Source organism: Bidens hawaiensis, unplaced genomic scaffold (genome assembly GCF_021521415.1).
Source record: "Bidens hawaiensis isolate Kalapana, Puna unplaced genomic scaffold, B.hawaiensis_p1.1 tig00003698_1, whole genome shotgun sequence".
Taxonomy (NCBI): Eukaryota; Viridiplantae; Streptophyta; class Magnoliopsida; order Asterales; family Asteraceae; genus Bidens; species Bidens hawaiensis.
The window spans coordinates 2015907-2034129 of record NW_027491212.1 but is presented as its reverse complement, the minus strand read 5'-3'; the positions used below and the strand labels follow the sequence as shown (position 1 = coordinate 2034129).

At 42.1% G+C, this 18223-nt stretch overlaps 1 protein-coding gene and 1 pseudogene across 2 annotated transcripts in view; both read right to left on the bottom strand.

Annotated features, from left to right (window-relative positions):
• LOC143624233 (ADP-ribosylation factor 1-like) overlaps positions 1–17524 on the bottom strand; it is a 66731-nt gene extending 49207 nt beyond the window's left edge. The window contains exons 1-8 of one of the 2 annotated variants that reach the window (XR_013152067.1): positions 17346–17524; positions 17219–17257; positions 17055–17117; positions 15195–15213; positions 14959–15070; positions 14817–14864; positions 14592–14722; positions 13753–13913 (exon numbers count right to left, since the gene is read on the bottom strand). Coding sequence is in view for 1 of the 2 variants with exons in the window: in XM_077094951.1 (XP_076951066.1) it covers positions 13880–13913; positions 14592–14722; positions 14817–14864; positions 14959–15070; positions 15195–15213; positions 17055–17117; positions 17219–17257; positions 17346–17448 (549 nt within the window). In the remaining variant the exon portion in view is untranslated. Of the gene's footprint in view, positions 1–13646; positions 13914–14591; positions 14723–14816; positions 14865–14958; positions 15071–15194; positions 15214–17054; positions 17118–17218; positions 17258–17345 lie in introns of those variants that run through there. The other variant, XM_077094951.1, reaches the window with a different exon arrangement.
• On the bottom strand, positions 9850–11484 carry LOC143624198 (zinc finger protein CONSTANS-LIKE 3 pseudogene; annotated as a pseudogene).
• Positions 17525–18223: the final 699 nt, after the last annotated feature.

Sequence of the window (18223 nt, the reverse complement as noted above, 5' to 3'; positions counted from 1 at the left end):
GTGTGGCCGGCTGAATAGTATTCCTGTTCTACCAACTGTGGCCTACGCACGTGCCATGCTGATAGTTGGTGGGTAGGCAGCGGCCGACAGTGACCAGGCCTGCTGTGTACTATTCCTTTTCCACCAACTGCAGGCTATGCACGTGGTATGACAGGAGTTGGTGAGAAGGAAGCGGCTAATAGTGACATACAGTACAAGAGCATGCTGCTCGCCATACTGTTGTCAATGAGCTGTCGTATCTCTGGTCAGATCTTTTGCCCATACCTCGTCAGGTACAGTACAAAAGATCCTCCAGTATCGTACGGACTGGCTTATTTGGGCAGGAGTATTCACCCTCCCGCCTTTGTGCGGGATTGTTCCCGGCTTTGCTCGTTCCTTCAGGTGACTACTGAATTATTGAGAGTTAAGTGCCTTGTGCGTGTAGCCTTGCTGCGCGGGTGGCCTTCCCTGATGGCTTGTATCCGCAGCTGCGGGAACAGGCGGAGTACTTCACCATTGGGAGGCATTTCCTGCAGGAACAGCTTGCGTACTGCGCGTAAGGACGTCATGTCTCTGAGCATGGTGGGTCATGCGGATCCAGTTGGTTTCTGCGCAGACGTCTCTCTTCAAGGTGAGTCCTGCGGGTCCAACTGGGCTCTGCTGGGACCTACCTCTTCAAGTCCCCCCAGTCCAATGTTCTTCTCATGAATGTTTAATAAGTGAGGTGAACTTTTGGACTTAAGCAAAGGGTTCTTGAAAAGGGTTTAGTTTTAAGGTTTTCCATGGGGATTCTTCCCGCGGAAGTCCTAATGTCACTTGCAGAAATTCCCGACTTTCCTGCTTGATCTTTGGGTATGATGCGGGTAGGTCTGTAACCTCCTCGCAAGTCAGGAGCGTTGAGTCCCACTTGTGTAGATTCTCCATGAGGTTTTGGTAGTTTTGAACATAGTGATCAATTATGTTAAAACCACCAATTCCATCTTGGAGCTTCAAACAATGTAGTTCTCGACGTTCCCGCTATGCGGGGATGTTATTCCCGTTTCCGCAAGCATTGCCCAGAAGATCCTTCTTGGTTTCAATTCCCTGCGGAGCGCTAGGTATGTGAAGGGTTTTGCCTTGACACTGTACCCGCACTCGTCTTACGGTTACTTTACTTCCAAGGTATTCCTGGCGTCAATTCCCTGCGGGTGCTCAGTATGTGAAGGGTTTTGCCTTGACACTGTACCCGCACCCGTCTTATGGTTACTTGGTTTCCGAGGTATTATTGGCTTCAATTCCCTGCAGGTGCTAAGTATGTGAAGGGTTTTGCCTTAACACTGTACTCGCACCTGTCTTATAGTTACTTGGTTGCCAAGGTATGGGGTATATTCCCGCTTACTTTTTAATCTTTTTGAAATTTTGAAATTCGAAGAGTTGGTGAAAGGATAAGAACAGTTCAAACTGTTGAAACGTCGTCCGACGGTTTCTTCTGACTGTGTCAGGACGTGCAGGAAGTTATGTAGACGTGACAGTACATGGTCATTCCAGACGCTTTTTCAGGCGCGTGGGCGCGATTCTTCGGGCGCGTGGCCGCGGAATTAATGGCACGCGTCCTTTCAACAGCTGTTGCCAGCTGGCACTTTGCCACGTGTCATAGTTTCATTGCACCTCTGATTTCTCTCTCTTCCGCATTTAATTCATCGCATTAATTGCGATGTGTATATAAAGGAGGAGAGGGTCCTTTGTAATTCACACTTTCACTCCTCTTCTTGTAAACGATTTCCGGCGAATACTTTCTGCCAAGCATTCTCCTGAAATCATTCCTTTACCTCCAAACCATGTCTTCTACTCACGATTTCGAAGCTGCTGCCGAGGAATCTGACGTGCACGTCGAGATCCCGACGTCTACGTCTGATAAAGACGATAAGAGCACTGCTGGCGAATTTCAGTACATCGTCCGGAAGTTCATGCTCGAGCCGTTCGAGCCTGAGTTTCCGGAGCCACACCAGACGGTGTACGATGCCCCCAAGGGCAAAATAGGGGTGTACGCTGCATTCTTCGTTTATGGGAATCTCAGGTTCCCATTAACGAAGTTTGTATACCGTGTCTTGGAGAGGCACGGGGTGCATTTGACGGAGGTACACCCGATGGCGATCGCCAAGATCCGCCACTTTGAGTGGGTGTGCCTCATTCTGGGCGTGGAGCCCCATGTTGACCGGTTGATGACCTTCTACTCTTGGAGGTGCATCCAGGGGTGGTACACCTTGGTCAACCGGATCAAGGGGCTGAAGATCTGCGCAACCGAGCGCAGTCTTCGGTCGTGGAAGAGGGAGTTTTTTTATATCTCCGCTCGCGTCATCCCGATAGCGATGACGTTTAAGAATGGGATAGCACTCCCCGCCCTTCACGCCCCAAACTACCAGGAGGCGGAATGGTTCGCCAAGATCTCTCGGATCCAGACTCCGGTGTACCGCTTTGCGGAGTCTGGGATGGTGATGCTTGGGATGAGCCGGGTGTGGAAGGAGGCGTCCCAGATTCCCATCGTCCTCGAATACGGTTTGAACTCTGTCCCTTACGGTATGCTCTGTCTTCTTTGTTGATATAGGTTTTTCTTCTAACTGTTTCTTTTTTATTTCAGAGGGGAACGACTTGCAGTCTCTCCTTCAGCCGCGGGAGAGTGATGGTCCCGCTCGGATGGGTACTCGTGCTCTCGATGAGAACGAGTTGCCCATCTTGGAGCAAACGAGGGATCGGTTTGTGGAGGTCTACCCGCCAGGCCACCCTATTCTGAGCGCCACGCGGCCAGGTAAGGCGTTATTCAACCCTCGACCTCTCAATGCTGAAACCTCTGCTGGAATTCCTCTAATCTTGTCATCTTCTGATGAGGAAGCCGCAGATGGTCCTCCATTGGTGCGGAAGAAGAAGGCTGCCGGCGGGAAGGGGAAGGCGAAGGTTGCCTCCACTGCCGATCCGGTGCATCGGTCTGATTCAGAGACCGAAAGCGAGGAGGTGGCGGGGAACCCTGGTGGTGCTAAGACCACTGCTCCGGAGGCTGAGACGACCGTCACCTCCGAGCAGCCCAGGACGACGGTGAGCGGCGTGAAGAGGCCGGTTCCATCGGGTTCGTCCCCGCCTGTTCGCACTTTTAGGCTCAAGAAAACCCGTAAGTACAAACTTTACTTTTTAACTTCATATCTTTCCGCCATTATACTTATATCTTCTTTCTGCAGGCGTGGATGCTACCGCATTCCAGGGTGGAGCGGGGAGGAGCACCTCCGGACCCATGACGGTAGGCTTGGTCAACCTACCTGAGGCGATGACCCAGGCGGCTGCGCCTGCTTCAGTTGTTGGTTCAGTTGCTCACCCAGTTGAGCCAACTGTTCCAACTGTGATGACATCTCCGCCGGCTGTCAGTGCCATATTTACTGAATCACTGAGCCGGCGGTGACTATTTCTGCGGGTACTTCCGCAGCGGCGACCACGGTTGTGAGTTCACCTCCGGTGAGTTCACCTCCGTTGGTTTCTACCGCGGCGGCCTCCATGCCTCCTCCGACGTCGGCAGCTACGGCCGATCCTTCAGGTATGCTTGGGGCTTCTCGCCAACCTGTGCCTCCTTCCCATCTGCCTGACCTCTTGGATGGATTTCCCTTGGGTTCAGGTGATGGGTTTGGCGGCTATCGGCCTGTTGTCCACCCTACAGGTGCGTAGGGTTCTTTTGGCCTTTTTTTTTTTTATATATATCATCTTTTCCTAACTGCTTTTTGTTTTTTGCAGTGTCGGATTCCAATGAAGTGTATGTTCCACGATGGAACATCCGCCGAGGAACAACCCTTCGCACGCCTGTGGAGTGCGTGGAGTGGGCTCGTCACGCAGCTCCCAGCGGTGCGTTGGGGGAAGCAATGGCTAGCAACCAGGAGGGTAGGCTAACCAATGAGCTTCGGATTCTCCTGGCCCGGATGCAGCCGCGCGTCGAGCTGCTTTGTCGTGAAAACGACAAGTTAAAAGCAGCTCGTATTCAAGAAGTAGCTCAGGCGCGGGCTGTCCGGGAGGAGAACAAGAGGCTTACCGCAGTGGCTGCGGAAAAGGAGAAGGCCTTCAAGGCCCTCGAGGTTGAAGTTCAGGCCCGGCTCGAGGCCCGTTCCAAGGCTGCCCAAGCTGTTAACGAACAGCTTCGGCTGGCTAAGGAAACTGCACGGAACGCAACTTAGAGGGCCACCAAGGCTGAAGCTGTTGCTGAGCCTCTACGCCTCGAGAATGAGGAACTTAAAGCCAAACTAGAGGCGCTCCAACAGGCTCATGATGCCTTGGCGATGGAAGACGCCAAGAAGCTCCAAGAGATCTTGGACCAGAGGGGGGTGCTTGACCACACTGAGCGGAAGCTAAAGGGCGTTTAAGAGGCTGCGGCTAAAGAAGTGTTGCTTGCCAACCTCAACAAAAGTGAAGCCGAACGCGCCCGTAACCAAGCTCAAGCTGCCCTCCAGGAGGCTCTAGTTGCCAAGGAATGGCTTCTTCGAGAAGCGTTGTCTCAGGTATGTTTAATTTCATTATATCTTTACGCTTTTCTTTGTAAATAGAAAAGGTTTTGATACTTGTATTTTTTCTTGTAGGTTGTGCATCGAGTCTTCACGGACACATCATACGACGATGCCATGAGCGCAGCCCTCAACGCTTCTCACGAGGATGGGGAAAAGGCCGGCTTCCTGCTTGGTCTAGGGTTTGTTGAGAAAGGCATCCCGCCTTCCAACTTCCCTTTATATGATGTTGATACTGAAGCTGTATACGACCAAGCAGTGAATCAGTATGCCGCCTTCCCGCATCCGGTGGTGGAGAAGGTGAACGAAGTTGCTGCTGCTGATGATGGGCTAGCCATTCTAAAGACCTTCCTTGAACCGCCACAGCCAACTGATGGTGCGGGTACAAGTGGGTTTGGAGGGAGTGGTCCTGAAGCTTGAACCTTAAGATCCCTTCCCACTGTTAGGATAGGTTTAGCTTGTATAGATTTATATTCTTGTAGGCGGGTAGTTACCCGGCCATTCTTGTAATGAATTATTATGATATATAAATCTTTGTGCGGGTAAGACCGCTACTTTCACTGGATGACTTGCTTTATAAACGTTATATGACTTGCTCATGCATATTTTAGTTTAAATTAGCAATTTTCCAAGTGTTTAGAATAAGTTAACCTTTGAACGTGGTAGATAATAGGTTGAAGTTTTGCTTCCTCCTTCGTGATTGTGCAGGTAGGACCGTCACTTGCAGTTAATAGGATGGCTAAACTTTACCTATATCTGACCTGCGTGGAGGTTTTCCTCATCTTTTTGTTAGAAATTTTCTAAGTGTTTAGAATAAGTTAACCTTTGAACGTGGTAGATAATAGGTTGAAGTTTTGCTTCCCCCTTCGTGATTGTGCGGGTGAAACCGTCACTTGCACTTAGTAGGATGGCTAAACTTTGCCTACATCTGACCTGCGTGGAGGTTTTCCTCATCCTTCTGTTAGAAATTTTCTAAGTATTTTGAATAAGTTAACCGTTCAACGCACGGTTGTCAATAGGTTAGTTCGGTTTCCTCTATCATGATTTGTGCGGTTAGGACCGGCACTTTCATTTAGTGGGATGACCAACGTTTACCTATGACTGACCTGCGTGAAGGTTTGCCATTTTTTGGGTTTATGCGGGTTTTGCCGCCTTCCCCACGCAACGACTTTCCACGTAATTATGCGGTGAATACCGGCATCAGTGTTGAATAAATTAACCGTTCGACGCGCGGTTGTTAATAGGTTAGTGCAGTTTCCTCTATCATGATTCGTGCGGATAGACCGGCACTTTCATTTAGTGGGATGACTGAACTTTACCTTTAACTGACCTGCGTGAAGGTTTGCCGTTTTTTGGGTTTATGCGGGTTTTGCCGCCTTCTCCACGCAACGACTTTCCACGTAATTATGCGGTGAATACCGGCATATCAGTGTTGAATAAATTAACCGTTCGACGCGCGGTTGTTAATAGGTTAGTGTTCAGTTTCCTCTATCATGATTCGTGCGGATAGACCGGCACTTTCATTTAGTGGGATGACTGAACTTTGCCTTTAACTGACCTGCGTGAAGGTTTGCCGTTTTTTGGGTTTATGCGGGTTTTGCCGCCTTCCCCACGCAACGACTTTCCACGTAATTATGCGGTGAATACCGGCATATCAGTGTTGAAAGTTCATAAGTGTAAATGTAAAATCATCTGCGTCAATGTGATAAGGAGAATCATTTCCATTAGAAGTGGCTCTGGGCCTTTTCTTTACAAGTTTTGGATTGATCTATATGCACTGTGTAATTGAGCTCCCTTCCATGTTGTTGGGTTGGGAGTGCCATCGAGCCGATATGCACCTGGTTCGGGATCTCGTTGTTTACGCAGTATGTAGACTCCAACATTGAAGCTGCAGTTTTATTCGTGTTTTCCCAAACTGGGGTTCTACACGCATCAGCCTGCTCAGCGCTCGTTACGCCACGAGGTGCGCGAGCGTCCCATCTCTGACAAATGCTTCGACGATGTCCTTTACGTCTGTGCATTCTTCAGTGTTGTGGCCTTTTGTCCTGTGAAAGTCACAGTATTTGCTCCGATCAGCATTGTGACGATGTCGGATTATTGGAGCCTTTGGCCATGGGAGCTCCTCAGTGGCGAATATCTCGGTGACGCTTTTGGTGAGTGGCGTCCATCTGGAGTTCTGGTTTGACTGTACGTTATCCCTTCCGCCTAACCGATGTTGCAAGCCGGATGAGGTGTCAAAGTTTACCCTTGACTGCCAAATGCCTAGCTTCCGTTTTTTGTTTAGTCGGGCGGTAAGGACGTTGTCTTCTCTTGTTTTCTGGGTGTAGAGGTTTGTGCTCTGGGGGAGATCTCTACCCAGTTGCTTCTCCGTTTCCGCAAAGCGTTTAGCTGCTGTCATGATGGCATCCCATGTGGATGGCATGCCATCTTTACCCGTTAAGGTGCGGATGAGCTCTGGGTCGTTCGCGCCCTGGATAAAAGCAGCGCGAACAAGATCTTCGCTAATATTACCCAGACTTAGCTTCTTTGAGTTGAAGCGAGTGATGAAGTCTGGCAAAGATTCATCTTTTTCTCGAATGCAATTGAGGATTGTCCATTGCTCCTCGGTATACTTTCTTTGTTGGCTGAAGTGTTGGCTAAACTTCTGCTGGAAGTCTTCCCAATCGTAGATGTGGTGGACCGGTAGACGATCGAACCACGCTCTAGCTGCCCCAACAAGCGTCATTTGGAACATGTAACACCACGTAGGTTCCGTCCAACTACTGACGGTTGCCCCCGCTATGAACCTGTTCAAATGATCGTCTGGATCAGATATACCATCGTAAGTGCCGATGTTGGACATCTGTTTGGCACTTTTCGGGACGATTGCTTCCGCAATGTCCCTTGCAAATTTGGATGTTCCCGCCTTTGCAGCAGTTGGTGTAAATGTTTTGAAGTCACGTGGGTTTCCACCTGCGTTTTTTGGTTTGAAGGTTTCTCCAAAACGCCTTCTCGGTTGGGAGTCCGTTTCCTTACGCTTCCCTTTCGCCCTATGACGAGGGTTTGCGTCACTATCGGATTCCTCCGAATCATCGTCCAAGTATTCTTCGAATTCCTCAGGCTGTTGGAGTGAACGTAAGCGTTCATCCAACTCAGCTTGGAATTCTTTTTGACGTGCTTCCGCTCACGCTTTAACTTCATCGAGTGTTTGGCGGGGGAGCCTCATTCGTTGTCTCTCTAACCGGGTATCGGTGAATCTCAGTGAGCGATTATTTACTGCACTTGCCCCAGCTTGGGTAACTGGGGGTATCGTACGACAAGGAAACCTAATGTAGGAGCATCTGGTTCATTAATTCGGCCCGGCCCAACCCAACTATTTATTTTTATTTATAAATATGGTTGTTAGGTTTTTTTGTTTATTCAGCTGATGGTGTTTAATAAAGAATTTGTAAGCTTTAAGCTTGTCTACCGAGTATTTCAGTTTGGGTTATTTTGATAATGATCAATTGTTCTTGAGCCATTTGAGCAAAGCCATGGAATCGGTATCATTAGGTATCTGAGCTTTGGTTGTTCAAATGGCTCTACGTGAAGGCGGTTGTTTTCTTGTTCGAAGATTCGTCGATTGAGGCATCGACAAGAACATCAGTGATTCACGTGCCCGTGTAAAAGATCGACACCCTACTCGCAGATTCGCCGATCGAGGCATCGGTGGATTCTATTCTGACCCGCGGGATCTTAATATGATCAAACGGCTCCGTAAACGAGTCCGAGATCTTGAACTACAAGAGGAGATCATGCGGCTCCGACAGAGGATCTGAGATCTCAAGTTTAAAGGGGAGATGCGTAAGACAAAAACCGAGTCGAGCACTGTCATATGGGACAAAGGTAACGACGGAGAGGAGCAGCCGTTTTACTATCACCCACCTCTATTCTTTGAACCAATATATCTAGAAGGTGTGTTGGAAGACAAACCCGTGTTCGACGAAGAAGGGAGTAACATTGACGACAAAGAATGCTTGTTTCTGCAAAAAGTTCTTGGCGGTAATCTGGTGGTCCCGGATAGTGTAATGGTGGTCAATAGCGATGATAAGGTCCACGTGGGTGTCCATGCAGTTCTTATGGATGCCAGTAGAATCAATCATGGTGGCTGTGAATTAGTTGGAATTGATAAACTATGAAAAGTCCTACCAAGAAATCGAAAATCATGGAGGATTTGAAATTTTCTTCACAAAATTTGATATTTTTTTAAATTTGAATTTTCAAAATAAAGAAACTAGTGGAGTTTCTAAAACTATGGATATGGTTACCGAAAATACTGACACGTTTTCATCATTGCCAAATGTGGTGGTAAATCAAATAGATTATTTTTTAATTGCGCATGATATAATGGGTATCCAAATTTGTTTTGGATCTGCCCGACTCAATTTCAGTGAACCAACTATTTGTTACAAAATAATGACACAAGTGAATAAGAGACAGTTCATTAGTGCTCCATTTGACCCAGGTGGTACAAGTCTAGAGTTGGGCAAGGCGATCGATGAAGCTGGATTTTTTTGACGAGTTGTGATAATAATAATCATTCAAACCGGGTTGATGATCCTTTTGATCCGGGAGACTTTGGTCTAGAGACAAAACTCGAGGACGAGTTTTTGTCAAGAGGGAGAGTATGATGCAAGAGCATCTGGTCCATTAAGTTGGCCCGACCCAACCCAACTGTTTATTTTTATTTATAAATATGGTTGTTTGGTTTTTTTGTTTATTCAGTTGATTGTGTTTAATAAAGAATTTGTAAGCTTTAAGTTTGTCTACCGAGTATTTCGGTTTGGGTTATTTTGATAATTATCAATTGTTCTTGAGCCATTTGAGTAAAGTCGTAGAATCGGTATCACAACCCTTCATTGAGACTATCGTCAACAAGCTCGCTACAATGACATGCCCAAGCTCACGTTGTTTATACCCCCTAAGCCCTCCTACCAATATCCAAATTGGGTCTCTAAAACAAGCACCCTTTTAAGAATGGTATTTTGATTCGGGAGCCTCCACCCAGTCCCACACGATTCATAGGTAATTTCACAACTATTTTAATAATTGCAATAAATCTAGATCCCTGTGTGTTGTAAAAAATAGAACTAAGTTACCTGTTATTTGTGTTTGTCATTGTCACATTAACATTCCTTTACAATTTAACAACGTTTTGGATCAAAAACTTAATATCTGTTAAAAAATTTACGGCTTTTGAACCATGAACTACCCTAGTTTTTAATGAATAAATGAATGCAGTTTCTCCTCTACTTCTTTTTCTCTAGCTTTTATCTCATATATTCTTTAGCTTATATCGATTTGCATATTAAAAATAATAATATCCATATTTATTAAAAAAAAATGAGTTTTCAAATTACGATTATATGGAAAACAGAAAACTAAATGAATTCCGCAAGAACCATGTTCCATTAGCTTATCAAGCCCACTTGTTTAAGTTGTGATGGACCAAAATGCCGGCCTCCTTTCTTAATGTTTGCACCCAAACACTTCATATATAATTGAACCCGACCAACTCAATGTCCATTTATTTACGAATAAACTCTTACTAATTAAACAAAACATCCTTCAAAACGAAGAGACAATGCCATAATCCACCCCGGCACCAAAACCAGCAATGGACTCCGCCGTTAACCACCACCGATCCACATCCAAACTCGCCATCAACTCCGTCCGCTTAACAAACCGCCCTTTGATCCTCGGTCGCATCTCAGCATACGCCTTCCGTGATGCATATCTAATTTTCTTCTCAAACTTTCTCTTCTTCCTCTTCTCCCTATACCTCAAAACTCTAGCCTCCCTATCCTTTGCCCAAAACATTCGTCCGCCATTAACTGGCCGATTGAACGGATTTAATACGTCTAACAACGAATTCACCTCCGGTACAACACCTGAATCCATCAAAGATGAAGAAATCTGCAAATCCCCAAGATTTTGACAAACTTGTTATTAGTAAAAAAGTATTTACTTTTTTATTTACTCAAATATCACAATGATTTTCATTTTTCAATTAAGAAAATAACTCCTAATGAAAATTTGTCGCGCCAAATGCAAATCTGATGTGTCATGCTGAATTTGTTGTGTTAAATGGAAACATGTCGCGTCAAAATTATCCAAAATGTCACGTCATGTTAAAATTTGTTGCGCTAAACACATGTCTAGTTTTCCAAAAAAGAAAAATCAAGGATATATATATATATATATATATATATATATATATATATCTTAACTAAAATCATAATTTAGAAGTTTACAGTATGGCTATGTGACTGAGAGTTGCCTTTGTTGTAGACATTGTAAACGCATTTGTCGAAATTGATTTCGTTAGATCTACGATCAACAACTAGTGTTGGAGATGTACTCGTCACCAGCGTATTTGATCTCACGGGAACAACAGCGTCGTTAACCGAATCTTTAAATCCAAAGCCAAAATCGAAGCAACAATCAGATAACTGAGAGTCAGCATTCGTCATATTTCTAATCATTTCCCTATTATCATTCTCTTCTTTCGCTCCATAACCGAAAACCGGATCCAAAAGGCTTCCTGCGGTAGAATTCACAACAGACTAGGCAGAACTATAAAACGGGACCACCGGAATCCGAACGTGACGCCTAGCAAGCGGATTTGCCAAGTGTACATCTCTATCGCACGTGACACACATGGCGGCCGCGTCCGCCTTGCACGTGACACAAGCGGGCGCTTGTTCACACACCTCACACATCCACACACGCTCGTGTTTAGTCTGGGCGTGTAGCTTGGCGTCACACGCCAAGCACAGAAAAACCGTGTCCTTGCGGCAAAACAGCAACGCGGGCGCGGACTTGCATAAATCGCATGGCTGCACGGGCGTGATACGCCTGATCGGAAAATTGGGGTTCGCGGCACCGCTGTTGCTTTTTTCCACCATCGTGATCGACTGATTGGTATAATGTTTGGATTGTTTGGCGCCTTTTAACGGATGGAATGTACAGTTGTATATATATGTATGTATGTCTAACTGAAAATGATTTGGCGTCTTTTAAGTAGTGGACGTGATAGATGACATATGGATCAATGATGGCCATGAAAAAGATTTAGGAGGGTGTTAAGCTGTTGTCATGTGCATGACCGGACTTGCGTTGTGTACAGCTTAAATACAAGGCAAACAACTTGTTAGAAGAATTATTAAAGAATATTATGTATGTACAAAAGTACCCGGGCAAGACGAGTAGGGATGAGCTGGGTACCGTACCGGTACTGGTATTGAAATACTGATCCCGAAAATCACAAATTTTTGGTACTGGTACCGAAATATTCGGTTCGGTACCGGTATTGAAGGTAAATATTAGGGAAATATTGGTACCGTACTTATCCCGAAACTCAAACATTTGGTACCGACAGTATCGACTTCGGTACCGGTACCGAATTTGCTCATTCTTAAGGACAAGAACGAAAAGAAGAGAAAGAAATAAGTCAGTACTCTAAGGCTTTGATATCATGTAAATATATTATTTGACCTGTTTAACCTATATATCAATCAAATGACACGTTTAATCGAGTTAGATGGATTGACTCGTGGAAAACTTTAGGACGTGTTTATAAAAATGAAATGATTTTGTAGATTAAAATAGTTAAGACATATTACAATTCACTATTTTAATTGTTCATTTTGTGCATTTACAATGGAAAACACTAAATATCTCTTAGACGAGAACTCTTGAAGCCTTTGAATTATTTCAGTCGTCGACTCCTCTATGCTAGACCCTCTCTGTCTACGAGTGATTTAAACTAATTTGCTAACGAGTGTCTAGAGTCTTCTCGATTCTATCTGCCGTGTGTCTATATCAAAGACGGTTATTTTGTCAATTGTTTCTCTTTCTACACCCTATCGACATGCTTCTCTTTCAGTTGAACTTGTATCCTCTTTCTAGAATTGGCAGACGAATAGGGAAGAGTCATCGATAGGGAGCCACATTTCTCAATACCAAGAGGGTGGTCGGTGTTCCCGTTGATCCTGCTTGACACCGCCTCCCGTCCTAACTCCATACCGTGTAAGCCTACACATGCTTTAAGAATCGTTATCATGGTTTTGGTCATGGTTAGTAGTGATATAAAACTAAGATCAAGTACAATACGTGTAATCTTAAACATTGCTATAATCGTTTTGTTATGTTATATACACGTGAGAGATAATGTGATATAAGAAATACCCCGTCTCAAATATGATTAACAAGATTTGGGTGCATTGGTCGTGGATTACATGAAAACTTAATAGTTAAACATGCTTGAGTGGGATCAATTCGTGATAGGTGACCTCCTGATAAGTTTTCACTTGCACAACCAGAAATATATTAATGAGATTCCTGTTGGTTAAACAGAGAATATTGATCTAGACGCGATAGATGTCACAAGAAATTGTATTGTTTGTTTTGAACTATTTTTATATTGAAAGAATAAACGATCTAGTTTTTAAGAAACTATTTTGACCGCATATTGATGGCACAAACTGAACCAATTACATTGATTATATCCATATACATTTGTAACTTAATAATTAACCGACATGCAACTGCATATGCCGTATGAAACTAGCTGATGATGAATCAAAACCCTCTTGAAAACCAACAAACTTGTTTCGGAAACGACAAAAGAACCAGAACGAATGAACACAACTTAGGTAAGCTTAACAGGGTCCAATTTCCACAAACAAATTAGCTGTACATCAATATGTTTGGCATTGATTTGTAAAACTTGATATTCTGAACAGATTATACACACATATTATGAGAAATCAATTTCTATTAATATTCATATGAAAATGGCACTACTAAACAAACCTCCTATCACCGATACGATACTCCGTTAGGAATGGCATGGGTAATTTGGTTTACAATGGATTACCAACAGCTGACTTAACGACGGACTAATGACGGGTCTTATCCGACAATTCTTCTCCAAGGGGTATTGATAGCCACAAGGTGCTTTCCTTATGACTCGACTCGACTCGCCTGAGTGCCTACACGCATCCAAAGGGTTCTGACAACATAGGCCAACATTTATGTAAAAAAATGGTAAATTCCAAAAAAACCATAAGAATTAACAGCAAACACAAACATCCAACCACAAAAGGAAAAGATAGAAAGGTTACATGACATTGATTTCCTATGAAGAAAATTTTCAAACAAATATAGAGAAGTAATAGTGATATAACAATCAAGCTATGAAGCATCCAAAGATGTACCAAACAAGAAAAATGATTGTGTAACACTACAATTTAGATACTTGAGTAACATCAGTATTAAGGCCTCCAAAAGACATTATGGCTCAAGACCATATCAATCAGACTAACAAGTCACCAACTTGTCGTGTGTGCACCGCATGACCAGAAAGTTTAGGCACCTCCAGACTTGAGTGTGTTGCTCAACCTGCCATTAGAATGAAATATTCTAAACGTCTAAGAACCATAGAGATATATACATATCAACATCTAAAAGCATAAATTCAAACACACATACATATTGGGGCACGATCAGTTCCAAAACAAAATCATGTTGAGAACAGCGATTACAGCATAAGCACGTGTACACACATATATAACGGTTCATTTCACACTCCACGCGCTTTCTTTGATCTTATGTCCTACCTCTAGATTTAAACATGTGCACTTGTGAATGTGCAAACATGCATTTAGACAAAAGACTATAAATACCATATTCAATAAAAATAAATCTTAAAGATATCAAAATCTACATGCATTCTAGTCACTTTATATACAACATTGCCAAATGTTAAAAGCAAATAGCCTAACAGCCCTACCACTAGGCAAAAACCCTTCATTTTGGGCTCTGAAGTCAAGATTTTCAAATTTTACTACAAATTTCAGATTCAATCTTAAAAACGAATACGAGCATATTATGTGAAATCTAGCATACTCGCAAACTACATCTCTGTCTCATAAAACATTTCAGATTTTAAAAGTCAAGTTGCGAGTTGTGAAGGAAGCTTTCAAAAAATATTAAATGAAAATGCCAATTAAAATAATAAAGCAATAAAAATATAACCGATACTCCGAGAATATATAATATAATCAGAACTGAACTCACCAGTCTAGGCCCTCAAAGAGACCTTCTCCTTTGATTGCAGAAGTTTTAAATATCGACCATTGACGGTTTTTGATTTTATGCAATTCCAAAGATTCTGTCACAGCAGCATCATCAAGTGCACCAGGAAGATCCTATTAATGTAGAAAACATAACATACAATTACTCGGTAACGAATCTAATGATTATAATATCTGTTTTGCTTGTGTGAAAAGTCAATGCATCAACCTGCTTGTTAGCGAATATGAGAACCACAGCACCTTTTAACTCTTCCTCCTATTTTAGAACAGATTAGACTTTTAGAGATGTTTGGCGTTATAATAAAATTTATAAAAAAGAAATTAGCGAAAATATCAACATGCAAGAGTACCTCTAAAATTGCATGAAATTCTTCTTTAGCAATTACTAGTCTTTCGGTGTCACTGGAATCGACCACATATATTATGGCTTGAGTATTTGGAAAATAGCATCTCCAGTATGGCCTAAAAAATCACAATATATCAGCTAATATACAATAATGATAATTAAAAAGATTAGCAAAATCAAATGCTATTAACCACAATCAACCCACTGCTTTAAGATGTGAGAAGATCAATAAAAGACTACCTGATGCTGGTTTGCCCACCTGTACCATAAAAGACATTGCATTAGCAGAAAATAACACTAAAAACAGAGTCAAAATGAATATTATTCAACAAAAACAATCAGAAGTGGTAAAAAAAAATTAAAATCAATTTAGATTGACCAAAAAGATACAATGCAACAGTCCATCAAAATACATGTTTCCTAAAAATTCTTCACGGTATCTCCTTTAACATATGTTTTACCAGATTCTTCATTTAGTCACAAAATTTTGCTTAAATATTAAAGATATTATGTTTAAGCCTATTTGGTGTCTCGTCTTCACCACAACTTCATACTATAAACTCAAACCACGAAAGAACTCAAAAAGACTTTTTCACATTTGACCATGACTTGAAAGTTGAAACCACTGACTTTCAGTCTATTTGTGATAGATAATATAATACCAGAGTGTGATAACACAATAATGGCAATGACCATTATGCATAGTTATCAAATGTGAGAAGCGCTCTAAAGCGATGAAAGTGCACCTAGCGCCCAGGCCTCAAGCGCCCATAAAACAAATTTTTAAATATATTAATACCATAGTTCTCAAAAGCGTGCGCTTCAGCCTTTAGGAGCAATTTTTGGGCGATGCTCATTAAATGTGATTACACTTCCAACGATATTAAAGCGCGGATTGGTTTCCCATGCGAATTAAATTGAAGCTATTCCACATGTTCCTATTATGAAGTTAAACCTATGCCTCCCACTATTTAAAGGATTCCATATTCCATCTTATAGCGCAAAATCATCAAGCTTTAGAACGAATCTTAGTATCTCGAGGTTGGTTTTTTTCTTCTGTAATTATTTTCGGATTTAATAATTATATATGTTCCTTATTTCTTCTGCATGTTCTGTTCCTTATTCCTTATCTAAGTTTAATATTTCGTTCAGCAAATGGCTTCTCAATCTCAGTTTGATGTTGGAACCTCACAATTCAACAGAATAGATCCGGGCTGGAAGTACAATTTCACAATTCTATGATCTGTTTCAAGAATGAATGTTTCTTTCTAGTATTAATCATAGTTATCAAATGCGAGAAGCGCTCTAAAGCGATGAAGGTGCGCATAGTGCCCAAGCCTCAAGCACAAAACAAGTGCCCGCTTTTTAAAAAAAGCGCACATAATAAAACAAATTTTTAAATATATTAATACTGGAAAGAAACATTCAATCTTGAAACAGTTCATAGAATTGTAAATAAGTACTTCCAGCCCATATCTTTTCTGTTGAATTGTGAGGTTCCAACATCAAACTGAGATTGAGAAGTCATTTGCTGAACGAAATATTAAACTTAGATAAGAAATAAGGAACAGAACATGCAGAAGAAATAAGAAACATAAATAATTATTAAATCCGAAAATAATTACAGAAGAAAAAAACCAACCTGGAGATACTAAGATTCGTTCTAAAGCTTGATGAGCTTGATGATTTTGTGCTATAAGATGGAATATGGAAGCCTTTAAATAGTTGGAGGCATAGGTTTAACTTCAGAATAGGAACATGTGGAATAACTTCAATTTAATTTGCATGGGAAACCAATCTGCGCTTTAATATCGTTGGGATTGTAATCACATTTAATGCGTGTCGCCCAAAAATTGCGCTTAAGCGACTGAAGCGCGCGCTTTTGACAACTATGTCATTATGTCACATAAAACAGTCTGTCAAAAAACACGAAGCTTGTATATTGTTTTGGCACAGTTATAACCTCATCTAAGGGTACTTAGTTCAAGCATATAAGTAAAAACTTGCATGTAACAGAACAAGCTGGTGTGAACACCGAACAGATTATTTATTATTCAACTAATAACATCAACTGAGATCATGAATAATTAGCAAACATACCAAGATCCCAAACTTGAAACTTTATATTATTATACTGCACCGTCTCCACATTAAACCCGATCGCTGCACACAAAGTCCACATTCATCAAAACAATGCAGAAAAAACTAGACATGCAGGCTGCAATGAAATAACTTGAATATGACCAAATGTAAAGAGAACTAACTTGGAATAGTGGAGACAACTTCGCCCATCTGAAGCCGATCTAAACAAACACGAATCAACACATAATATAGAAAAGTAAGAAAAGATTATTAATTAAATCGAGTAAAAGTGAATGAGATGATACAGACAGAGAATAGTAGTTTTTCCAGCATTGTCAAGGCCAAGAACAAGGATCCTAGCTTCTTTGTTTCCGAAAAGCGACGAAAACAGTCTCGTAAAAACCAACCCCATCAATTTGAATTACCCTAACCTAAAACCCAGATCAGATCGAATCAATCCTTACAATCAAAAGCAAAACCCTGAATCCTATGAAAATGAGTTGAATTGGGTTAGGATTTGGATGTTCAGTTGTGCAAAACGTATGAGGGTTTTGGGAAATTTAAAATGGAAAGCGTACCGTTAAAGCAGAGGATATGGCTAAGAGAATATTCCGGTAGGATTGACTGACGGCGGAAAAGGTGAGGTGAGATTTGGATGTAGGATATGAAGATTTTGATTTTGATTTTTGAGGATCTGTAATGTAATGTAATGTAATTGGGAGATGTGGAATGATGAACAATGGGTTGTTGTAGTTATACATAATTTACCCTCAATTATATCACCATCTTCATTTTTGGTCCAATGATATTACAAGTAGTGTCTGTTTATCTTAGCTTCATCGGCTTCCTCAGCTACACCATTGTCGTTTGATCAGGTAGTGCAATCGGTTTCCAAGTTTCGATTTCTAGCCCTAGGGTGTGAAATGCGAGGGTATCGAACATCGGTTTATGTGACATTTGAGTAGTGAAGCAAACCAAAGATGAATATTTTTCGTTATGTGGCACTCGGCATGTTTGGTTCCTACGGTATGCACCCTTAGCATATTTTTGTGGTATGTTTGAAATTGTAGATTTAGTCTGTAATTACATTATTACAATTTTGTAACTCCTATTATTTTATAGATGATAAAAATCTATGTTGTTTTTTAGTTAAGCCATGATTATGTGACAAAGTTTTGAATAATGTA